General features: G+C 33.0%; 1 protein-coding gene and 1 non-coding gene across 2 annotated transcripts; one reads left to right on the forward strand and one right to left on the reverse strand.

The window, feature by feature from the left end:
* Positions 1–5,858: 5,858 nt before the first annotated feature.
* LOC112095930 lies at positions 5,859–5,965 on the reverse strand. The gene has a single exon (XR_002904090.1). It is a non-coding gene; the product is annotated as a small nucleolar RNA R71 (small nucleolar RNA).
* Positions 5,966–10,843: 4,878 nt separating this feature from the next.
* LOC18055613 (xaa-Pro dipeptidase) lies at positions 10,844–17,165 on the forward strand. Its single transcript, XM_024178153.1, has 16 exons — positions 10,844–11,038; positions 11,144–11,193; positions 11,297–11,357; positions 11,488–11,583; positions 11,683–11,832; positions 12,048–12,179; positions 12,635–12,762; positions 13,738–13,780; positions 14,730–14,813; positions 14,900–14,941; positions 15,115–15,185; positions 15,393–15,446; positions 15,550–15,655; positions 15,752–15,820; positions 16,507–16,650; positions 16,808–17,165. The coding sequence occupies exons 1-16, from the start codon at positions 10,901–10,903 to the stop codon at positions 16,925–16,927; spliced, it is 1,488 nt and encodes a 495-aa protein (XP_024033921.1). The 5' UTR covers positions 10,844–10,900; the 3' UTR covers positions 16,928–17,165.
* Positions 17,166–26,872: the final 9,707 nt, after the last annotated feature.

The raw sequence follows: 26,872 nt of genomic DNA on the forward strand, positions 1-26,872 counted from the left end.
TAGGTTCTCAGAAAAGTCTTAATTCATGAGGGGATGTTGAGACATTAGAGGAGCAAGAGGAGGAAAGAAGATGGCCACAAAAGAAGAAAATCTCAATCGGGAATGATGCGGTGCTGTTGCGGATGTTAGAGCAACCCATGTTGTAGCAATCTGGGAGCAATGTGGGAGAAAAACTTAGGCGCGAGTCAGCACATGTTTCCCAATTTAACGCATGCACGCTCATGGGCTTTTGTTTACCCTAATTTGCAATATAAAAGGGAGGCGTGCACCACATAGAAAGGCGGTAAGGGAATTATCATTAGAATAATTACAAAGGAAAGAAGAAGAAAATCAGAATTGAAGAGTGTTGTTTCGGCAACATTGGAGAATCGTGCAGAATTATTTGGATTTGTCTTTCACCGTGCTCAACTTATATTTATCTTCTTCCTTTAATTGTTTTGATGTATTCTGAGATCAATATATTTATGTTTATTTTTCCCATTCAGATTATGAACTAAATTTACTTGTAGTTGAGTGACAAATAATCCAATGGGTTCTTGACTATTCTTTTATGCTGTTATGGCACTGCTGTAGTATTTTACTCTAGTAATTTTGATGAATATAACTGTTATTTCGGTTGACCCCTCATTTAATAGTTTCAGTTAAGATAGAGCAACAAAAGGGAATGTCTTAGCGGATATTACTAGAGTATTACTTGATCTTAAGTTGAGTTTCCTGGATTAGGTTATCTTGAACCCCGTAAGGGCAATACTTGAAATAAGATTTGTGACACACTAGACATAGGTGTTCACTTTGTAGGGTGGAGAGACTAAAAGTTATAATGACATACCATAAGTATATCAACAACTGGTCATTGTTAATAGATTTAAGGGTATGAGACTTCCAATATGCGATAGCTGAGGATGCATATTTATTCTGCCCAGTGCTGCAGCATTTGCTATAACAACTTGTGCTAACTTGATAAACAACAGTCATCCCATAATAAGAGTTTGATCATTCAATTACTATGATCTCAATTGAATCTTAGACACATTTAATCTAGTTTATTTCATTACAATATTATTTTATTTAATTCTTTCACAATCCTTAATTACGTTAGAAACCACTTTACAATTGTTTGTTTCGGTCCTAAATTGATTTGTACTATTGTGATTGCTTTAACATTTTGAGTAACATTAATTCCTGTGGAGACGATCTTAAATACTCATCACTTTATTACTTGTTGTGTATACTTGCACATTGGCATTGGTGGTAATTACTTATTAAAAATAACCAACAAATAACATACAAAAAAAAGTTAATTATAAATCGATATAAGTTAATATAACTTAACAACACTTGATAATATTATGACAATTAATTAAACAAAACAAAGTATGTGCATTAATTCTTTAATTAGTGAATCTTTGGTTGTGAAGCAAACAGTAGACAGATCGATAAAAGCTGGTTTTTTTTTGTTTACATAACTTTCATTTGAAGACATACACAAGAATCAAGAATCCATAAACATCAAATCTTAAGAGCCTACTATGCCTAAAATTCCTAAATCCTTTTTTGTAATTTCTTATTTTCATCAAACTAATCCCCAAAATTGTTTTCTATTTCATGCATTTCTTTTTTATCTTTACAACATTAATATTAATAATATCAACAAGATCCTTATGGCCTGCAGAAACAAAATCCAATGCACTGTTATGTTCTGAAGAAACTTGGTACAATTCAACAAATCATGCTTTAATACATGGATCTCATTTGAGCCCAAAAAAATTCTTAATATTCTCTCTAGTTTGCTATCGGCCATGCATTTGCCAAGAGGCATCTTTTGAAAGGAATTGTGGGATCAACTATTAAAACAAATAATACACAAATGTAATGAATATTACAGCATTGAATAACAAACCGCAAAATTGGAATGATATCTGATGTTCTTAATTTCTAAGTGCTCTCTCAACTAATTTTCTAAGGAGAGAAAAATGAACAAAAAATAATCAACAATTTTGAGAATACATAAAACATTTGAATTTATGCCTTTTCATTTCCACTGACCTAATCTTGCCATCCTGAGTTGGTCTGTGTATTCTTAGATATTCAGCAAAAAAATAAACTTTCTACCATTAGCATATTCAATCTTCACTTGAAACAAAAGATCAAGTAAAAGAAATATAGTTAGAGATGATTTTGGCAAGCAATCAAATCAAGTTTTACACGAAAATTATAAGAACGATTCAACCTCCTAATAATTTATGAAAACATATTAAAAACTCCCCAATCAAATCAAGTCTTTTCTAAAATGGGCTTTTCTCATTCCATAAAAAAAAAAAAATGGTTCCTGCCATGAAAACTAAGGCTTCATGAAGATTGAGAACAAGAACAAGAAATAAAAGAGAAAAAAAGATTTTCAGAGACGAGTTTTGGGTTTGAGAGGAAATTCTGAATGGCAACTTTGAATTTGATAATTTGATAAAGGAATAAGAAGAAGATGGAGTTGTTTTTATGACGAACAAAAGGTTTGTAATAAGAGGTGAGAAACCGCATTCCTTACCTAAGGGTTTTGATTCCTCTGGTGGTCCTCCCATGGGTTTAGATCAACCCAAAGAAGTGGAATTGATGCTCAGCTAGACCGCCCACTTGACGGGTTGAGCGCTCGTTATCTTCACTATTCTCTCTATTAGGGCCCTCCCATTACTCTAGACTTAAGCTATGACAGTTCCAACTCACAACCACAGAGGGTAAGGGCAAGTACAAAGGCTTTGGTTACCAAAACTTTAATCGAAAGGATGTAAAGAAATAGAAACAAAAAAGACAAGTGATGGGCGACATGCTAACAAAATATCATTTGTAAGTGTTTTACGATTAATTGTTTATATATTTAGTAACTTATTTATTTTTGTCTGATCTTCAATTTACATGTTATTACAAGTAATTATGGATAAACTAAAGTCAGTATGTTACATACATTTAATAAAACAAAACAAGTGCCTTAAACATATGACAATATTAGTACTAATAGAAATTAGTTTTCATAAGCTATTTGAATTTTGATGGCTAAATATTTTCAAAAAAAAAATCAAATTAAAAGGCTTGTAAATTGTCAATTTGTCAAAATAATAAAAAATTACAAATAGTTTTTAATTTGTCTATACAAAGGACTGTGCCATGAGAGAATTATTTGAAAAGTCAATTAATCCATTCATTTGCAAATTGATGTGACAAAGTTACATATATAAATTCTAACAAAGTCTTTGTGGTTCTACCATTATGTATTAGTAATTGTGTTCACTTCTTTTCGGTCATTACTAAATAGTAACAATCAAGAAAAGTCTAGTCATAGGAGTTAAAATTTTATCTACATACGATTATTAGCAACAAAATATAAAATTTTTCATCACCTATGATTATGTTTTGTGACTATCAATAATATTTTCCGAGCACATTTAATTTTTCACATGAACTTTTGTGCAAAAAAAGAAAAAAAAATCTTCATGCGGCTAAAACAATGTTCATTACAAAAAAAAAATTGAATTAGAGACTAAGCAATGCGTCTCAGGAAATAATAACTTGGTCACAAAAATACAACGTTATCCAAGACAAAACTTTCTCTACTATTTTTAGTTTTTTCACTGTAGTGATTGATCAAGGATGAAAAAATAATGTCTTAAAATTAAAAGAAATCAAAATAGCTTTAAGAGACTAATATTACATGTCATTGATGATTTGTCTAAACTTATACATGTTTTTTTTTTTTTGTTACAAAACAGTTTCATCACCTATAATTATATTTCACAACCATTTTTTTTGTCATGAATGATGAAATATTATCTCAAAATGTTCAATTCTTCAAGGAGATTTTTGTGCCAAAAGAAATTTGTTTTTTTGACAATAATAATGTTTGTCACAAAAATATTGAATCAGATACCAAATAATGCATCTCAGAAAAGAAATAACTTGGTCGCAAAAATATAATATTATTCAAGACAAAACTTTCAGCTACTACTTATAGTTTTGTCACTGTAATTACTCATCTAAGACTAGAAAATGGGGTCTTAAATTTATAAGAAATTAAAATAGTTTTAGAGACCAATATATGTGTCACGGATACTTTTGTTAAATTTGTACCTATCTTTTGGTTACAAAATTGTGTCATTGTCGATAATTATATTTTGTAACCATTTATTTTGTCATAGATGATAAAATATTGTCCCAAACTGTTTCAAATTTGGAGTGAAATTTTTGCACTAAAGTAAAATGTTTTTCTATGACTAAAATAATATTTGTTCCAAAAAGGTTAAATTAGAGACCAAATATTACATCTCAAAATAAAATTATAGGTCACAAAATATAACACAAGTTGGGAAAAAATCATTGGATACAATTTCATAAATTTGTCACAATAAATACCATTTCATGACCAAATTTCAAAGTGTTGTAAAAAATATTGTCTTTTAAAGTCTAATTTCTTGTAGTGTGTCTGGCACAATGAGAATTTTATACTATATTTATTAGAAAGCGACTCTCCTCTAATATTTATCAATCATCTTGACTCAATGTTAATAGAGAGTGCATCTAAGTTATTAAGTGAATGGTATTGCCAAGTTGTCGACAAAAACATTATTATTGTTTGACACAATGTGTACTTGACACCACACTCAGTGGAAGATCATTACTCTCTAGCTCATTGAGCGCTTGATATCGTATTTATTAGAGTGAGACTTCTAGGGAGTGGAAATTGATAACTCTCTGAAATGAGAGTTATCATGGCACTTTCAGACTTAAATCAATACTACTTAGAGAGTAAATTATGTGTTTCTATTGCATTTTTGTTACATTTTTCATAAATAATCATTCACTCAACTACTATATATTCCCATTAGTTTTATCCTTGAGTTTGACTTGATAATCTATTTTGTTGCATTTTATTTATTGCGCTTTTATTTTAATTAGTATAATAGTTTCACCAATTGTTTTATTTTACTTTAGCACAAAATCTGCACTGGTAATATTGCTGTAGCAAATCTGATAAAATCAATCCATGTGGAGACGATCTTGAATACTCATCACTTTATTACTTGTTGTGTACACTTGCACATTGACACCAATAGCATTAGTATTTATAAACTAACAAGCTTTTGGCGCCGTTGCCGGGGATTAATTGTTAATTGTGATTTGTGAAATTAGTTTTAATGGTGCTAATTTTTTATTTTATTTTGATTTGTTTATTTTGTTGACATAGGTGATCTAGCAACCCTTGCATGCGCAAATATAAATCTGTTGACTTCCAGTTTGATCCAGAAATTGAAAGAACTGCAAGGAGATTGAGAAGAGAGCATCGGGAATTACAAGCTGCTGTAGCAATGGATGATTTGCAAAATTTGAGAAACTTGAACTGTAAAGAGGGGATACAACTAGTCAATGTACATGAAGGTCTGAATGGACAATGTGTTCAAAGGCAACCAGGGAACAACAACATTATTCACATGGCGAACGATAGAGATAGAGCCATTCGAGACTACGCAGTGTTGACTCCTCAAGCCATACATCCGGGAATAGTTAGACCCAACGTTCAAGGTGACAATTTTGAACTCAAACCCGTGATGTTTCAAATGCTTCAAACAGTGGGGTAATTTAATGGTTTACCATCTGAAGATCCTCATCTACACCTTAAGTTATTTTTGGAAGTGAGTGATGCTTTCAAGATTGCTGGAGCATTGCAGGAACCATTGAGACTCATACTTTTCCCATTTTCTTTGATAGATCGAGCAAGAGCATGGTTGAATTCTCTACCACCAGATTCTATCACTACATGGAGTGACTTGGCTGACAAAGTTTTGTTGAAATACTTCCCGCCAACCAAGAATGCAAAGTTAAGGAACGAGATCACATCTTTCCATCAACTTGAAGATGAGAGCTTGTGTGATGCATGGGAGAGATTTAAGGAGTTACTCAGAAAATGTCCTCATCATGGTATTTCTTGCTGCATACAGTTGGAAACTTTCTATAATGGTCTCACCCAAGCACTAGATTGATGGTGGATGCTTCAACAAATGGGGCATTGTTATCTAAGTCTTACAATGAGGCTTATGAAATTTTGGAGAGGATAGCCAACAATAACTATCAGTGGCCATCAACCAGACAAGCTGCAGCAAGAGGAACAGCAGGAGTTCATAACGTAGATGCCTTGACAACATTGGCAGCCCAAGTAACTTCATTAACAATGATGGTAAAGGCTATGACTACTGCTCCAGCAACTATTAACCAAATATCTGATATGTCTTGCGTTTATTGTGGAGAATGGCATTTATTTGACAATTGTCCTGGTAATCCAGCTTCGGTTAACTATATGGGCAGCTTCAATAGACAGAACCAGGACAATCTATATTCAAACACTCACAACCCTGGATGGAGATAGCACTCAAACTTTTCATGGAGTTATCAGAACCAGACTGCTGCAGCACCTAGTGGACAGAACAGACCTGCTCAACCACCTGGATTTTATCAGTAAAATCAAGAGCAAAGAAACATCAATAATGATCAACTCATCTCCCTTGAAGGTTTGATTAAGGATTATATTGTGAAGAATGAAGCAGTTGTCCAAAGTCATATTGTATCTTTGAGAAACTTAGAAAATCAAATTAGATAACTTGCTGCAGCATTGAGTAACAGACCTCAAGGAAGTTTACCCAGTAATACAGAGGACCCAAAAAGAGAAGGGAAAGAGCACTGCAAAGTAATTAACTTGAGATCTGGAAAGGATGTTCATACTCCCGTTTGTGTACCAAAAAGAAGAGTTGAGCCCACTTCAATCCAGAAAGAAACTCAAATTGAAAAAAAGTCACAATCCTCTACTTCACAGCACACTGGTGAGAGCAGTCAAGCTGCAGCATTTGCCGAAAATGATGATCCAACACCTGTGGATAACGAGGCTGTAGCACCAACCCAGAACATGACAAAAGAGAAGCAGTCTGCACATCCTGCTTCAGTACAGCAGTTTAGGCACCCACCACCCTTCCCTCAAAGATTTCAGAAGCAGCAAAAAGATAAGCAGTTCAGCAAAATCTGGAGAGTGCTGAAACAACTACATATCAATATTCCTTTTGTAGAAGCTCTAGAGCAAATGCCAAATTATGCAAAAAATTTTAAAGATATCTTGACAAAGAAAAGAAAACTTGGAGAATTTGAGACAGTTGCTCTAACACAAGAGTGTAGCCGAATGGTTCAGAGTAAGATACCGCAGAAGATGAAGGATCCATGAAGCTTCACAATCCCTTGCTCCATAGGCACTAAATACAGTGGCAAAGCACTTTGTGATTTGGGGGCTAGCATCAATCTCATGCCTTTATCAGTGTTTAAGCAATTGGGAGTTGGTGAATGTAGACCAACAACAGTGTCTTTACAACTTGCTGGCAGATCTCATGCATATCCAGAAGGGAAGATTGAATATGTGTTGGTGAAGGTGGATAAATTTATTTTTCCAGTGGATTTTATTGTGCTAGATTTTGAGGCAGACAAAGAAGTGCCAATCATTCTAGGAAGACCTTCTTAGCCATGGGAAAGACTCTAATTGATGTTAAAAAATGAGAATTAACCATGAGGGTGAACGACCAGCAAGTTACATTCAATGTGCTGGATGTCATGAAAAGTCCCGATGAGATTGAAAATTATAATTTTATCAGTGTTATGGACTTTGTTGTAGCAGAGAGATTACACAGTTGCTGTAGTAAGGAAGAAATCAATTATGTAACAATTGAAGAACTTGATGATGAAGATCATGGAGCAGCTAACATAGCATGGTTAGGAGAGAAGCAACACTTCAAAATTGACGAGCAAATCCAGCAAAGGGAACTCACTCCAGAACAACAAGAATTCAAGGGTAATAGGCCAAGAGTAAAGCACTATATGGGAGATGATGTGAACAGCCTAAGGAAGGATCGGTTCTTGAAGGATCCAGGTTGAGGAAATAAGAAAGGCCAGGCTGAAAGACCTAAAATCAAGCGCTAATTGGGAGGCAACCCAATAAGGGAAGTTGTTTCAAGTTTTTTTTATGGCATTGAATTTAGCTTTTAAATTATTTAATTTGTCTTTTTGTTATTTCAAATGTGCATCTAATTTTTTCAATGTCTTTATGTTACATTGCAGCAAGTAAAAAACAAATGTAGGCAAAAAGAACAGGAGAGAATTGCTACAGCATCACTTACAGTATAACATAACAGAAGAGTCTCAAACAACAGAGGCATTCTTGCTTTTGCAGCAGCAAATGGATTGATCAGATTTTATGATAAGGAGCGTTTGAGAAGTAGATCAAATAAGAAGTGACCCTTCACAGCCTATGCATACCCCTACCCGCTAGTTTATTTTACTTCTTGCTGCAAAACTTTTCTTTCATTTAGTTTTAATTTTCTAATTCATTCTGCATGTCCTTTTATTTAGTGTATGCATGTCTAGTTTATGTGGTTTTGTTTTGTGTGCTTGTGAGGACACATCACCACTCAAGTTTGGGGGGGTTGTGTTTCTGAATGCATGTATTGTGTGAAGCTCTATTATCTAATATTTGTGTATGGATTTGAAAACCTAATGAAGATAAATTGAGTGTTATTCAGTATTTATGAGAAAGCCAAGTAGAGATAGTTATAGATGGAGGTTGAACTTATGTCCCGACACTTAGACTTTGGTTGAGTTTTATGAGAATGTTGTAGCAGAGCCAGGAAAACCCAAAAAAAAAAAGAGTAGAAAATATCTCAAGTTTGGGGGAAAATTTTTGTTGGACTGTGCTTGTTATGAAATAAAATCTGTAATGCAGCAACAATTCTCTCTCTTAATCGTGACAAGACTCTTACCGAAATTGGGTTCTTTTCACTAGTTAAATTCAGGGCGATTTTTAGAAACCTCTCCTGAGGTTTGATATAATTTCACTTAGATGGCGAGATTGATTATATTCTCACTTACCTCCCAAGCCATTAGTATACATACATGTATAACGTTAGTATTTGAGGACAAAAATGTAAAAGACAAGCTGAAATTCTAAAAAAATCAAATAATAATAAAAAAATGGTTTAAAATCTATTGGATAATTGTATTAACCGATTACACACAATATCCATTGTGTAAAAAAGTGCATTTCTCTTTCCCCACCACAAAAAAAAAAACAATGAAGATAAACACCATTTTCACTCACAATTTTCACTCTACTCCACTCCACTCCAATTTCATTCATAATTGTCGATCTTCACCATTTCTTTCTCGCACAATTTTCACTCCACTCCCCTACTCTCATTTGTTGGAACAAAAGGAAATAAACACCAAGAGCCTATATAACCCATGAAGAAGAAAAACATGGGTGGTCGGAGAAGGCCGCCGACTGGTGACGATCAACGGTGGCCAGGATATGCCACTGGTATTAGAGTTTGTAAGAGGTTAGTTACTTTATCAAAGTCTAAAATTTTAAAATACCTTTGATTTTTTTATTTTTTGAGATTTTATAAGTGGTTGTTGTTGGTTGTGTTTGATTTGTCTTGTTCATGAGTTGGTGGTGGAAAAATTGATTAAAAGGAGAATGGGTTCAGTTATATGTGACCATGAGTTGAAAAAAATTAATTATTAGTGATTTTATGTTTGTGATTTACACCATACAGTGTAATAAGACATATAAAGCCAAGAATTTGTTATTCTTATGCAAATGGGTGTGTAAAATAGAAGTAGTCTTAGTTGTAATTTTTATTTTTCTCACCAAAGTTTGCTAAAATTGATCTATTTATAAATTTACAGTGTTTATGTGCGCCTGTCGCACGAACACAGTTCCTGCGTTTTTGGGCGACAAGGCTTGTCTCCCATGCAACAACCCATCGTCGCACGAACACAGTTTCTGTATTTTTGGGTGACCTTTCACTTATTAATGTGTGCTTATTGACATATGATAAGGACGAAAGGCCAATTGAACTGTCTGTTGTTCTATTGAAACTTGCAGCAAAAATGGATAATGTCATGTATAAAGTATAACTTAGCTACCATGCCACAATGTTAGTGTAGTTGTTATTTTTGTTCTTTTTGTGTATATGGGCGACTATTGGATGCACAGGCTGATGAAATTCAGTCAAATTATGATTGTTATCAACTGTAAGATGCAGAAATGTACATGTGACTGTTATTTAAATGATGGTGTCATTCTACTTAGTGTTAATTTCCAATTCAATTAACTCATACTAATTTTTTTTCCTCTCGACACAAATTAAAATGTTTGTTATTTTTTATTTGTGTTGCTGGTTTGGTGACATACAACTTGACGGTTTTCAATTTAATTATTTCTTTAAATAAGTAAAATATTGGTGGTTTGTTTGGTGGAGACTAGTATAGTTTATTACTGATATAACTAAATTATGTTTTAGTGATTTTTTATTTCACCCTCCAACACTACAAGCATTCTGTAATTTAGAGAGACAAACACTTGTTACCTGAGAGACAATATTTGTCGCTCGAAATTACAAAAATAAACATTCTGTAATTTAGGGAGACAAGCATTTGTCGCTCGCGAGACATGTTCTGTCTCCCCAAATTGGTTTGGATATTGTAGTCATTTCGTAAGTCAACTAACGGTCAACCAGTATGTATACTAACGGCAGGGGAGATAAGTGAGAATATAATTAATCTCGCTACCTAAGTAAAATTATATCAAACCTCAAGGGAAGTTTCTAAAAATAGCCTGTCAAATTCACTAGTGGAGCATCTACTTTTTAGGCCGAGTCATTCTGCAAAGCCCAGATCCAAAGCCCAACAGAGCCCAAGATGCCGAATCAGAACGTCGTCATTTTAAAATAGCGCCCGTCAAGTCCGTCGTTTATTTTTCAGTTACTTATAGAACGCAGTTTGCAAGAGTGAACGAACACCAGTCGAAACGAAAGAAGCCATTTCAATGGCTTCGTCATCGTCACTCTCACCTCCTAAAGTTCCCAAGGAGCTCTACTTCATCAACCGCGAAAAGGTCCTGAATTCACTCCGCCAACACCTCACAGAAACATCTCGTCCTTTACACGGCTTCGTCCTTCTACAGGTAATCAATCAATCTTCTTCATAATGATATGCAATAACTATAAATTAATCATGTTCTTATATTTATATGATCACTGGTCGATTTTTTCGATCAATCCTTTTACAGGGAGGCGAGGAGCAGACACGTTACTGCACCGATCACCTCGAACTCTTCAGGTGCGTGATCAGGGATCACTTGATAACATCCTTACTATTTTTCATATTTAGATTTCAGTGCTTGTAGCTTGTGATTATTGATGATTGTTGATTGGATTATTAGGCAGGAGAGTTATTTTGCCTACCTGTTTGGAGTTAGAGAGCCTGGCTTCTATGGAACTATTGTGAGCTCATTCTGCTTTTTTGTTATTGCTGCTAAATATGTTTATATCTATTGGTGTGGAAGCTTATGTGATTTATTGATCATTGAATTTATCTATTTATTTATTTATTTTTGGTTATTCTTTCTCAAAGGATATTGCGACTGGAAAATCTATTCTATTTGCTCCTAGACTACCTCCTGATTATGCAGTTTGGTTGGGGAAAATAAAGCCATTATCCTACTTTCAGGTGACTACAATGTCAGTGATGGTTGATTTGCTTGGTTGAATTGTGATGAATATTCATTGTTTATATTTTTATTTGCAATTTTACTTCCCTCTCTTGCAGGAAAAATACATGGTTAACATGGTCTACTATACTGATGAGATTGTAGGAGTTTTACAAGGCCATTACAAAGAGCCTGGAAAACCTTTACTGTTTCTCTTGCACGGACTGAACACTGATAGTAATAATTTTTCAAAACCGGCTCAGTTTGAGGTTTTAGTCTCATTCTTTTATTATCTTCCTGTGTTTTTCGTTTCTGCCTTACAAAAAGAGTGATGATTGAGTTCTTAAGTTTCCTTATTGTTGGCATTACTGCATTGCATCATTTATATCTTGAAGTCAACAGTGTTGCATAGATATCAAAATTCCAAAATTATGTCAAAGTATATGTTTTGATTTTAATTTAATTGGTTTATTTCTTGATTTAGGGGATGGAAAAGTTTGAGACTGAGCTGAATACATTGCATCCTATTTTGTCTGAGTGCCGAGTTTTTAAGTCAGACCACGAGCTTGCTCTTATCCAGTTTGCAAATGATATAAGCTCTGAGGCTCATGTTGAGGTAACTATTTGGTGGTGGTTATGTCGTATCAATGAATACCAATGTATTTTATTTAGATGAATTTAAAGAGCAGTGTCTTTGATAGTTCATTGGCCATAGAACCATGGAACCATAATCTTTTAATATTTTTTTAAAAGGGTTCACTAATTTCTTCTTAGTTGTTTTACCTGACCCTCCTTGAGAAGGTATTCTATTTGTTTAACTATAGACCTAGCTAATAGTTTCTGCAAATCAGTTGTGTATCCATAGAACAATTAATCACTTATTATACTGTCACGACATCTGGATTGGGTAAGTGGCTTCATAAACTCTTTGCAAGGAAACAAATAGGACACAGGGGGAAGAAAATCCTTCTAATATTTGGAAATCTATTGAGCAAAACCATTCTTGTCTTGTCCTGATTTCAAAAATTATGTTTTAATATAATGTGTGTTGCTATTTGGCATTCCAACTAGGTTATGAAAAAAACTAGAGTAGGCATGAAAGAGTATCAGATGGAGAGCATGTTTCTTCACCACACTTACATGTACGGTGGCTGTAGGCATTGTTCGTATACATGTATTTGTGCCACTGGTGAGAACAGGTGAGAGATTTCTTAAACTGCAACTTTTTATCATTCTAGGATAGTGATGCCTATTAGCTGCATGTTAATGAAACTTCGATGCGTGTGTATTGAGGATACATCTAAGTCAAAGGAAAATATGTAACTTCAAATAGCTAATATTTCGTTCTTTGATTTCTGAAATATTCAATAATATTTGGTCATTTGGTTTATTTCTTTTATTATGTTCTTGCATGTGCTTTGAAATATTTCTTTCCAAAAGTGTTTCAGTCTGTAAGAGAAAATAGGGCACCAACAAGTTATGTTGCTGCTTTGGTTGATTATGAAGGGTCTAATGAAGGATAAATCATCGAAACTATGTTTTTAAACTTAATGTTTGATTAGAAATATTGTTGCAGGAACGCTTCAAAGCCATTGAATTGGATAACCCAATGCAAACTCAATCTGTCTATATCTCCCGTGTCCTGCCATCATTCCTGAGTGCATGGTTTGTTCGTATAGGCTTATTGTAGATGCATATAAGCTTCTTGAGATGAAACCTTTGACTCTGTGATTGTCCCTTTTCTATTTCTTGAACTGGAAGATGTTGATTTAATTTCTTCACTTAGAAATTTAATTGAGGATATTTCATTTAATAATATAGATGAAATAGAGGTTAATCATGTCATTTAATTATTTGAAGAAAAATGTTTCCTTCAGACCTCTTTATTAATAATGGTTGCTTTTGATTGATTCTATCCGAGCATTTTGGAATTCATACTTACAAGCACCAGCTTTCTATGTGAAAACGATATTTATCTTCCAGAAAGGCTGAGCATGCTATTTGTTAGTTATTCACAAGGGTTCTGCAGTCAGTATTTAGTTTAGATTTTTGCAGCTGCTTACTTATGCATTAAAAATATAGTGTCAGTTTGATTGGTGTTTGGTGTTATTTTTTAATGTAAGTTTTACTTCCACATATAGAATAGCTAACGGCATTTATGTTTTATGGTTTAGTGCTGTTCTCCATTATGGGCATGTGGCAGCTCCAAATGACAGGGTACAGTTGACTCTGCTTCTTTATCCTTTCATCAGTTTTAAATAATGGTTGAATCAATGCCTTAAGAAGCTATAACTACCATGCTATTTTCAATCTGGTTATTTTTTTTGAAGCCAAAAGTAGTGACATTTTATTTTTTTATTATCTGTTGTGGTGAATCCTGTTTAAAAGGCAAGATAATATGTAGTTTTGGTTAATACTTTGAAAGAAAGGAAACGTTGTTTTGAATTTGAATGCGTGATCTTGGATTTAGACATGGAGAACCATGCACTTGAGAAAAATGGACGTTTTATGTTGGAAGTTGTCTCCATTGCATAACCTGGTAAAATTGTATTGGTATCACTAAAACATGCTATCTTGTTCGGAGCATGAAAGAACATTTCATTGTAATAGATAGATAAATTGATGGATAGGTGGAAACAATTACATAAATAGGAAAAGAATATCAGCAAGACATAACATTCTCTTTGTTTAAAGCTTCAAGATTTATGTCCGTTGGTCTGGTTCCTGCAAGCAAATACTCAATGATTCTATCCAAGTAGATTCATATTTGTTGATTTTAGTATTTCTTACACATGCATGAACACTTCTGTAATTTCTTGATCAGTTTAATATGTAATATGTCGTATGATTGAAGATCTTAAATGTTCTTGAAGCTAGGATCCTTTTTGGTGCAGAGTTGAATTAATTATTTGTGAATCATCAGATTAGGAGATGAAGTCTGATATTGGCTCTATGTGATTGCGATCTGATTCGTACTATGACTTCTGCTTTTTCGTTCATTTTATTTAAACACCGTATGGTACTTTGATGGAAACTTTATGGCTGAATAGTTAATATGTGAATGGTTTTATCCATTAGAAGACTGGTTCGGAATTCTCAGTTACTTATCCAGTTAATTAGTTAAGTTTGTTAAGTTTCTGTAATCTGTCTAATGCTTTTTCTGCAGACCTTTGAAGATGGAGATATGGCATTGCTTGATATGGGAGCTGAGTACCAATTTTACGGGTCTGACATTACTTGCTCATTCCCTGTGAGTCCTTGTACTACAAAGGATTACCTCATGTTGTTTTCTGTTCCTTTATCTTAGTTCTTAAATATTTCAAACTGTTTTTGCAGGTAAATGGGAAGTTTACTAGTGATCAGAGTCTTATATATAATGTAAGTGATGCACTTAGGGGCGTGTTTATTACCACCTCTTCCTTCCCATTTCTGCTTTGAGGGAGAGCTGGCTTCAAATTAAATCCTCTGTCATTAGAAAGAAGTTCATAGTCAGTGTCTCGTAGGGTTTTCACTGCTAGGATTTCCTGTTTTTTAATTAACATGTTCTGCAGGCCGTCCTCAAAGCTCACAATGCTGTCATAAATGCAATGAAACCTGGAGTGTGCTGGGTGGATATGCACAAGTAAGTTTAAAAGTGAAAATGAGTGTTTTACTTATATATACTCACTGAATGTGGTTTCATTCATGATTCTCAGTAGGCATGAAGTTGCATATTCTGCTTTGTTTTCTTCACTTGAAGATATCCTTTGACTTTTTTTAAAAAATGCTGATAACTTTTTCTTAGCCTTGCAATCGTCAAATTGGTAATTGTTTGTTGTTACTATCATAGATTGGCAGAGAAAATTATTCTGGAGTCGCTGAAGAAGGGTGGTGTCATGGTTGGGTAATTTGCAATTTCACTGCGACTCCTTGTCATTTACTTTCAGGTTCTCATCTTTTTTAGAAGAGAAAAAAACAATTTCTACATAGTCTGAATCTATCTGTAGGAATGTGGATGAGATGATGGCTGCACGATTGGGTGCTGTTTTCATGCCTCATGGTCTTGGGCATTTCTTGGGTATTGACACTCATGATCCTGGCGGCTACCCAAAGGTTTATATGATCAAGTTAACAGCTGATGGATTTTAGTTCCTGTTCTTGTTTTGTCTTCTTATTTCTTTGGACTGGAACAATGAAAATGATTTGCAGGGAACAGAAAGATCAAAAGAACCTGGCTTAAAATCTCTACGTACAGTTAGAGAACTCCAGGAGAGAATGGTAACCAATGTTTTTTTAAGTCAAACTTGTGCTCTGTTTAAGATTATGATTAAATCTTATAGATTATCTCCTACTAATTTTCTTCTATTTCTTTTAATTCTAAATTGGTTTTCTACCGGATTTTCAAATATGCAATTTGTCTTTCCAAATTATTTCCCAAGAGATCGTACTTGGAATTTTAATATGATTGTCGTTTTTTATTTACTTGACTAAAATTTTCTGTGGGGCAGGTTAATTTACTAAACTTAAAAAAGTAAAAATTGATTTAAAATTTAAAACATAGCATTATATGTGATCCACCTTGATGTGCCTAGCTTGTATAATGTGATTTACATATTACATAATGACCTATGATCAAAGTGATTGCTTTCTCCTATGTTTTACTCGGAGGATTCATTTTGGGTTAAGTTCTCAGATGATGTGGTATAGGCATATACTTATGCCTCATGAAAATCAAATCATTCTGCTGCATTTACAGTGATATTGATGGATCTTGAATGTCTATTTAAATGCAATGGTTATCTAGATATTGCATTGTTGCTGTCCTTTGGATATTGCATTGTTGCTGTACTTTGACGTTGTTGTTAGTTGTCTTCTTTTGTTGTTTCTCACATTGGCTCTATTATTGAGACGAATTGTTCTTTGAAAGACATGGGAAACATCTAAGCTTAGATGCTATCTTATAGGTGATCACAGTGGAGCCTGGATGTTATTTCATTGATGCTCTGTTGGTCCCGGCCATGGAAAATGAAAGCACTTCCAAGTTTTTTAATCATGAAGTAATTGGCAGATTCAAAGATTTTGGCGGTGTTCGCATTGAAAGTGATGTGGTACTCCTCTATACACTGCTCACATTTGCCCCTAATTGGAAGAAAATTTCTTGCTTTTGCATCATACTTGCATATTTATTATTCTGACTTGAGACATTTTTTACGATATCTTGTGATTATTTGATGGTTTATACTTTTTCTTTTTCAATGTATTTAGCTTGTCACTGCCAATGGAAGCAAGAACATGACTAGTGTACCTCGGGAAATATCAGATATTGAAGCCATAATGGCAGGCGCTCCATGGCCTTCTAACAAGACTGCTCCATCAAATAGTTGAAAGTAGTGCCAAAGATCTAAGAATAAGGCTCTGTTAGTGGAAGTTTTGGTCATAAACACCAAATTTCTTGTTAGAATTATGAGCCAATTATTTTGAAACTGGAACTCTGAAACTAGAATTTTATCAAATGGCAAGTGCTTGTCGTTCTCCCAATTGAATTTGAGTGGTTAGCTTGGACAAAAGTTGTCTCTGTGTAAATGAATGGGGAAGAAAGTAATCCACTATGTTCTTTTCTTTAGAGATTATGCATATGGTTTTCGTCACAAGGACCAATAGATAATTTTTACTTCGGTTTGAAAGATACATTTATATCAGGGTGGTTGGTTGCCTTAAAATTTAACTTTTCATCCATTAGATTTATGCAATCCAATAGTAGATAGGTAGAGATATAAAATATTACTTTTTAACTTTAAATCTTTATCATTAGAATCATAAAAAAAATAAGTCATTTTTTTAAGTTAAGTGGATGTTACCCGACACCTTAATTTTAAAAACTAAATTTTAGTTTGTCCATCTTTCCAAATATCAAATAGTTGGCAATTAAACACTCTACATTTTCTTCAAATAGGAAAAAAAAATTATTTTTGATAAATTAAATAACAAGTGTTTGTTTCTTCTTTTTACACAAAAATTATTCTTTGCTATAAAAATGCAGTTACAAAATATGGCACCTAGCTATTTGTTCATTTAAAATATTTCTCAAAAATCAATTTAATTTTATTATTTTAAATATTTATTTACTTACATGATAAGCGAAAAAATAAGTTTTTTTTCAAAAAGATTTTTCAAACAAAAAAAAAAGTTTATATTTTTTTAATCAAATTCTCTTCTCGTCAAATTTAACTACTCTTCATACTTTTTTGATGACGTAATCATAGTGCTTATCTTTCTTCAATTATAATGAAATAAAAAATAAAATATTAATATTTGAAGAGTCTTTTGGATTTGTTAAAAAGAGAAGAAGAATCTTACTTGAAGATTTTTTTGAAACCCTTATTACTAATACAACTCTTCAAATAAGAAATAAAATCTCATTTGAAGAACTTTTGAAGATACGTATAAGGAAGCAAAATATAAACATGAACAATTGTCTTCTTTATGGAAAAGTTGTCTGGAAAAACTAATTTAAAGTGTTTGAGATTGCATTAACCTACTAAGTAATTAATTTCTACCTTGATTCTCAAGCAATCAACTTTACAAATAACTCAATAGGGTTTTTGGTGAATAATGACTATTTGAATAATAGGGTGTTTAATAAATTATGATTGTTTGACAATCACTTTTTAAATAATTTATTATGCTTGATTGATAATGAATTTAAAAATATAGTGTTAATGTACAATGAGAAAAAAAATGATGTTGTTACATTTTTTATTATTTGAATTTTATTTTTCACATACTGTTTATTTTTACAATATATTCTACTTTATTTATTGTATACTTAATATGTCATTATAATAATTAATTAATTAACTACATTTTTATAGCAATTAAAAAGTTTAGTGGACGATGATAACTTATGGTGAGCGACAATACCATTTGATATTATTTGATTGATGCATAGTTGAAATACTATTCATTAGGAATCATATAGTTCTCTGTCCAGGTGCTCACCATAAATATTTATATTATCTTTGCATTAAACTTGTAATAATATTGTCTCTTATCCTTTAGAAACATTACTACCACAATATTCTTCTTGAATATCTACCTCAGTGTTTATCTCCCCATCTAAAACAAAATCTTAAGTCATTCTCAATTTTCCCAAAATGATAGTCATGTGAAGCAAACTTCCTAATATAATTATGCAATGTCATGACTGCAACGATTATCTTCACATACTTATTGAACGATTCATATATATTGGCATACCTCTTAAAATTCTCCATCTTTGTTTCCATACTCTAAAAGTACGGTTGATGACATTTTTGAGTGAAGAATGTGCATAGTTGAATACCTCTTATTGACTAATGATTAGCTATTTTGACAAAAAATATGGCACGTGATATATCTCCCCCCATTATGTGGTCCCATGAACACTATCTCGCAAGGATATAATGCTATAAATAGTATTTTTATAATATTAAAACACATTTAGTTAGTGAGTAATGTTAAAGAGAGAGAAAGATGAGAGAATTTTACTCTTTCTCTACCCAACACATTCTCTCTCTTTCTTTTCAACACACTTTCTCTCTCTTTAGTTATCTTTTTGCACTGCTTAAAATACATTTTAAGCACATTATAAAATCAAAACGTTGGATTCCTTAAAATAAGCACATTATAAGCTCACATACTACATGTGCTAGTGCTCAAAACTATGCTTCTGCACTGCTTTGTGCCACTACAGTTTGCTTCTTGCTTCTCCAAATTACAAGGTTTCCCCACACCTTAGTACGATAACCTGTTGTGGACTTCCTACCCATGACGTTTCCAACCCAATCCGCATCAATAAAAGCTTTTACATTCTTTTTTTCTCCCTTCTCAAAATAAAGTCCATTTCCTGGTGTTGACTTTAGGTATTGAAGTATCTGGTTTACTACCACTAAGTGAGCTTCTCTTGGAGAGTGCATAAACTGGCTCACTAAGCTAACCACAAAAGCAATATCAGGTCTACTATGGGAAAAATAAATTAATCTCCCTACTAGTCTTTGATATCTCCCCCTCTCCATGGGTGCACTATTTGTTCAAGACCCAACTTGCTATTTGGTTCAACTAGTGTGGCAGGAGGTTTACAGTCAGTCATACCAGTATCCTTTAGCAAATCTAGGGTGTATTTCTGTTGTGTAACTAGAATACTTTCAGTTGTTCTAGCTACCTCCATACCCAAAAAATAACGTAGTGGTCTAAGATCATTGATTTCAAACTCACAAGCTAATTTTGCCTTTAATCCTTCCAGCTCTTCTTTGTCATTCCTTGTTAGTATAATGTCGTCAACATACACGATCAAAATAGCTAACTTCCCTTCTTTAGACTGTTTGTAGAACATAGTGTGATCAGCTTGCCCTTGAGAATAACTATAGTTCTTCAAGACTTTTCCAAATCGGTCAAACTAGGCCTTAAGGGACTGTTTAAGGCCATAGAGAGACCTTTTTAATCGACAAACTCTTCCAGCAGGTCCTTTTTCTGCAAAACCAAGCGGCATATCCATGTAAACTTCCTCTTCCAATTCTCCATTCAAGAAGGCATTCTTGATATCAAGCTAGTTGATAGGCCAATCTAAATTTGGAGCAAGAGAGAGAATGATCCTTCCAGTATTAAGCTTTGCCACTGGGGTAAAAGTCTCTAGGTAGTCCACCCCATAGGTTTGTGTGAAATCCTTCACCATGAGTCTTGCTTTGTACCTGCCCACACTTCCATCAACTTTATATTTAACTATAAATACCCACTTGCACCTTACAGTCCTCTTGTCTTTAGGTCTTGGTACAAGCTTTCATGTGTTATTCTTTATTAAGGCTGTCATTTCTTTTTGAACAGCTTTCTTCCACTCATTTGACTCAAGGGCTTCATAGATGTTCCTTGGAATAGTGGTATTAAATAGATTAGCCACAAAATTCCTATACTCCTTAGATAGATTTGCATATGACAAGAACTTGTAAATAAGATGTTTGGTGTAATTTCTTACCCCTTTCCATATTGCAATAGGCGAATCTATGGACTTCTGAACTTCGTTCTCAGCATATTCAGTAGGTGGGTTTTAATCCTCCCTTAGTTTAGATCTTGGTTCTGTTTGGTCTATAAGTGGTTGTACCTCTTGAGTTTTATTCTTCCTTCGTGAATAGACATGAAACTCGCCTATAGATTCCTCTAAATGTGAATTGGCTTTTATCCTTTCATTCCTTGGTGACACTATTGATTGATTAAGTTCTATGGTGTTAGGTAGGTTAAGATGAATGTCTGGACTGAGGGAGAAGGTATTTGGCAAATTGAGTTGTAGGTTGGAATTACTTGGTAGATTGGGTTTTAGACCGGAATTACGGGGCACGTTGGGTTTTAGGCTAGAACCGCTGGACATATTGGGTTCTAGGCTGGAATTACTAGGCATCTTAGGTTCCAAAATGTCAAGAAGATCCTAAGAATTATCTTCTCTCAAATTCTGCCCCTGAAGAGAATTACTCAGGTTAAAAGGCTGATTTTCAAAGAACTTGACATCCATGGTGATGAATAATTTTTTTTGTAAGAGTATTATAGCACTTGTACCATTTCTTGGTTGGAGAATATCCTAGAAATAAGCACTTGATGGCTCTAGGTGACAACTTTGTTTTTTGAAGACTCAGAAGATATACAAAGGCTGTACAACCAAAAGTTTTGAGTGCAAGATTAGAGGTAACAAGGTGATTTTATGGGTAGCTGTCAAGAAAAACAAAAATAGGTGTCTTGAATTTAAGAACTCGAGAGGGCATACAGTTTATGAGATAAGATGCTATAAGAATGGCCTCTCTCTAATATATTTTTGGTACATTAGTTGTGAACATAATGGCCCTATCAACCTCTAAAAGGTGTCTGTTTTTACGTTCCGCAGCCCCATTTTGTTGTGGTGTTCCGGAATAAGAACTTTGGTAGACAATTCCTTGTTATAATAGGTAACTCCCTCAAATAGAATTGAAATACTCAGTTCCATTATCTGTACGGAGTACACGAATGTCAGTTTGAAACTGAGTTTTTACCATGGCATGGAATTGTTTAACAGTTTGTCCAGCTTCAGATTTTTCCTTCAGAAGGTACACTCAAGTGGTCCTAGAGTGGTCATCTATTAATGTAATGAATCATTTTGCTTTAGACAGGTTGTTGACCCTTAAGGGACCCTAAATATCACTATGAATCAAAGAGAAAGGTTGGGATGGTTTATAAGTACGGGCAGGAAATGGAACACATGTTTGTTTAGCCATTTGAAAAAAATCACAATATAATAAACTCAAATCTTTATTTTTAAATAAGAAAAGAAACTAGGTTTTTAGATATAGAAAGCTAGGGTGGCCTAACCTATAGTGCCACAACATTATTTCAAAAGAAACAAATTCACATTGAGAGACATGCGCGTGTCCTTTCACGGGTCCTTTATTCTCGAGATAATACAGCCCCTCATATTCCTTCGCATTCCCAATCATCGTCCCCAAGATTGGATCCTAAAATAAACATTTAGAACCACAGAATTTAGCTACACAGTTTGTGTCCTTGGTAAGTTTACTAACTGAAAGAAGATTACATTTAAGATTTGGGACATGTAAAACTGAAAAAAGATACAAACAATCTAATAGTTTTACTGTTCCTTTTCCAGCAACAGTGGATAATGATCCATCAGCAATCCTCACTTTATAATTACTTGGACATGGAGTGTAACTAGAGAAAAATTGAGAAGACCTTGTCATATGGTCTGAGACCCATGAATCAACAATCCAAAGACCTTTTTCAAGGGATTGGATGCTAAGGGCTGATGGGTTACTTGTATGGACTACATTACAACTAGAAGAGATCAAGTCATTTCTTTTTGCTTGGTGATTTTGTATGAGAAGCTGTTGCAGCATCTTAAATTGATCTTTTGTGAGGGCAAATTGACTAGTTTTCTCTATCACCATTCCCTTTGCTTCTTACTAATGTTTTGGTTTCCAATCTGCTGGCTTTCCATGAAGCCTCCAGCATGAGTTTTGAGTATGTCCTTTCTTGTGGCAATAGTCACAGTAGGGACGTTTTCTATGTTTTTGTCCTTTTTGGTCAGCTGACTGATTTGTTTTTTTGGTCACCAACACTGATCTCTCTGTCTCGGGTCCCTTCACTAGTCCCATCATGACTCTCTTTCGACTTTCTTTCGACTTTCTTCACGCCTCACCTCAGCAAAAACTTTTCGGATGGAGGGTAGATGATTTTTTCCTGATATTCTGCCACTAACTTCATCAAGTTCTTTGCTGAGTCCATAAAGAAAATCAAAAAGGCGTTCTTTATCCAACATCCTTTTATATTTGATGGCATACTCAGAACTATGCCACTGTGATTCATAGTAAAAGTCGAGTTCCTACCATATATTGTTTAGAGAATTGAAGTATTGAGTCACCGAAAGACTCCCTTGCTTCTGGTCACGTAATTGTGACTTGATTTCAAAGAGTTGAGCCGCATTCCCAAGGTCAGAGTAGGTTTCTGTCACGGCTTCCCAAAGCTCCTTCGCAAATGGTAGGAAGAGATAAGTCCTACCAATATCCACGTCCATCAAGTTGATCAACCAGGCTTGCACCATTGAATTTTCAGCATCCCACTGTGGATAACCAGGATCCAAGACATCAGGGGCTTTGGTTTCCCTATAATATACCCTAATCGTCCTTTGCCACGAAGAAATAGGTGACGGATTGAGACCATTGCAAAAATTTTCTGTTATTTAACTTGTGCAGAGTTATTTGCAAAGAAGGGTTTTCAGTACCTAAGGAGACCGAAGGGATGTCCTGCCTTGTTACAGAACTGGAGGAAATCTCATATTCTTGTGTAGGGTTTGTTGTCTTCTCCATTGGAAGGCTTGAGACTTTAGAATGGAAGAAAAGAAAAATTCAGAGGCTCAGTTCAAAAGAGTTGCTCTGATACCATGTGAAAATTCAGATTTCTTCAGTTTTTAATCTCTATTTTCTCATCTTATACAATAGAGAATAATAGCTATTTATGTACATTACACCCTAGAAACAAAATGGTAAAAACAGCTAGGATATTGCAAATCAGTATCCCTGAAAATTAGAAATTATATCTCCTAAAATCTAGTATTTAAGTCAACACATAGCTGTAAAATACATCTAACATCTACAACAATAGTCAGCACACAACTGTAAAATACAGCTGACATCTACAACATTAAGTACTAAAAATAAGAAAATATATGTTTCAGAGTGAAAAAAAATTAATAGTAAGATATTTTTTTATAAATATTTTTCTTATAACAAAAATGTATTTATATTACCAAAATAAATGATTGATTTACCCTACTTTTTCTTTAAATTTATTATACTAAGATAATTTTTCGATACTATAAAAACAATAAGGAAATCAGTAGTATTCATAAATTTTAGTAAATGAAAAATTGATAGTCTCCCTCTTAATTGCTATTAACAAGCTGTCATAATACATGCACAAATAAACCTTCAGTCATTCATTGAACGACAGTCAAAATAATCTTAAGGCACTCTTTATCATGGACTTTTACCTTCGTTAGTCCTCCTCCATTAACTTCCATGCTTTTGCTGATGCTAATTGGGTTGGCAATGTCGATGACCGAATGCAGTGTAGTATATACATTTACAAGAGCGAAAAATATGTACAAGAGCCAAAAATAAATTCCTCTAGTTCCCTCCTATTTCCTATATCTCATCCTTTGTCAAATTTTAGCCAAGAGCCAGAAATAAATTCCTCTAATTCCCTTCTATTTCCAATATCTCATCCTTTATCAAATTTTGGGCAAGTCATGAAATTCAGTAAAAACTCAAGTTCAAGCCATTGATCTTACATAAAGCAAGAAAATCGAACCAAACCCTTTAGCCTCATAAAGGTTAATTTAGTAAGAGTGATGCCATAATAAAGGATGAATTTATGAATAAAAGGGTGTAATGAACGTCTAAGACCTTACACCACATAAAATGGATGCGCAGGTACAAGACAGTAGAATTAACTAAATTCACCTGATGTAGAGGCAATCAAAAAAGCTGTATAAGTGAATATATAACCTATAGAGAAGTTGCTTAATCCAACCAATCTTATTTATACAATGGAAAAGGTTACTGATAGGGATGGCAATGGGCACTGCCCGCAATGAGTTTGCTATTACCAAATCCAAACTCTCATAAAATTAAATTATCAAACTCATTCATTGTGGGTTTTAATCTTTTTAAGAAAACCCACCCGCTACGGGTTTGACAATCACCAAATCCGCAATAATTCCCGACGAATTTTTTGCAGGTTTCCACGTCTAAAATCACAAATTTTCAATACGTAAATTTATAATAATAACCTAAAATTTCACATAATATACTCAATTCTAAATTTAACCAATGTAAATAGAAAATTAAAATTTCAACATCAATCCAACACAAATTCGCAGATTTAAGTATAAAATATACAAATCCATAAAAATTCCACAACGTAGTGTCTAAAAATAACAATTATCATTCAACACAAGTTACAAGAAGATCTTCATTTCATTCACCACCATTAGCAACCATCCAATAAGATTCCTACAATAATAATTAAGATTAATATTTTCTAAAGAATAATACTTTTTAAATACTAATCCAAAGAACAAAATTATAATAATGAAATAATCCATGCATTAAGTTAAAAACTAATAGTCTATACAAAATTATAATAAGTATATAATAGTCCATGCATTAAGTTAAAGCCTCTTACGATTTAGGCACTTTGCAACTTGCACATGCGTTTGCACATTTCATTATTTACTTTATATATTTTTAGATTTAAATATTTTTAATTAAAATAAAATAAAAACATTTAATAAAAGCTACGGGTTGACGGATACCCATGTGGGTATTTGCCGGATATTTGACTGATACTAAATCCACTAGCAACCTAATGCGGGTTTTAATTTACAATATCAAACTCGCCTGTAACCCATAAAATTACCTGCAATCGCGAGTTTGGATGAATTTACCAGTACCATTACTATCCCAAACCACCGGTTTATCTCTCCATCAAATCAAATTAGGCAACTGGTGTATGCGTTCATGAACCCACACTAAAGTTTCAATCAAAAGTGGTGCTATTGGCATTCAAGTAACTCTTTTAAAACTCCTTGCCAACTTCTACTACATTAATGACGTATATCTTCATTTTTAATATAGTGATAAATCCATCACTGCAAATTAATCGTGAGCATGTTTGGTCTCCGACAACCTTTGGCCAACCAAACCCACTAGTAAACAAATTCCAAGAAGGAAGCCACTACAGCAATAGTAGAAGACGCCAATATAAAGTCAAACAATTACAGTTAGAATGCATTTTACACACTTATATGACATTAGTTGTATTGTATTAAATTGTATTAAGTTATAATGTGATATCATATTTGATTCAATATGGATAGTAGTATATATAATAATATTTTATATCATCAAAATTAATAGTATCCAATTATTTAAGTTATATTATTAGTTAAATAAAATTATTTAAAAATAGTTAATTTTTGTAATATAATTAAATAATGTAATCTTATATTATATTTTTATTTTTATATATTATTTTAGTATTTATTATTAGTATATTAAATTGTCAAATAATAATCAATTCTTATATATTAATTATTATAATACAATTAAATAACACATTATTTAGTTATATTTTGAATATTTTAAAATAAAAATATAATATTATTGGATAATAAATTATAAATTTATAAATTTATATTAATAATTATTATATAAAAATAAAACAAAATAAAAATTAATATTATATTATATTTTTTATCTGTTATTCTAAGTAAAAAAACTAATGCGGCAATTTGTTGTATTATGGGCGTGTTTGGCAACCCTTATGTTTGGTTACAACAAATTGTTGCATTGGCTAAACCCGACTCCCAGTCAGATTTAGCTAATGTCATAGTTTGTTGGATTAGTTTTTTTTATTACAATAATAAATAAAATAAATTTTTAACATAATATATTATATAATGTTAATTTTTATTTTCTTTTATTTTTACATTATAATTATTAATATAAATGAAGAAAATTTTAATTTATTATTCAATAATGTAATATAATATTTTTATTTTAATTATATTAAAAATATAACTAAATAATATATAATTTCAATGTATTATAATAATTAATATATAGAATTTTTTATTATCTAATAACTTAATATAATTAATAATAAATATTAAAAAAATATAGAAATAAAAATATAACATAATATCACATTATTTAATTATATTATAATAATAATTGTTTGGGCTAAAGCAATAGGTCT

Source organism: Citrus clementina, unplaced genomic scaffold (genome assembly GCF_000493195.1).
Source record: "Citrus clementina cultivar Clemenules unplaced genomic scaffold, Citrus_clementina_v1.0 scaffold_1, whole genome shotgun sequence".
Taxonomy (NCBI): domain Eukaryota; kingdom Viridiplantae; phylum Streptophyta; class Magnoliopsida; order Sapindales; family Rutaceae; genus Citrus; species Citrus x clementina.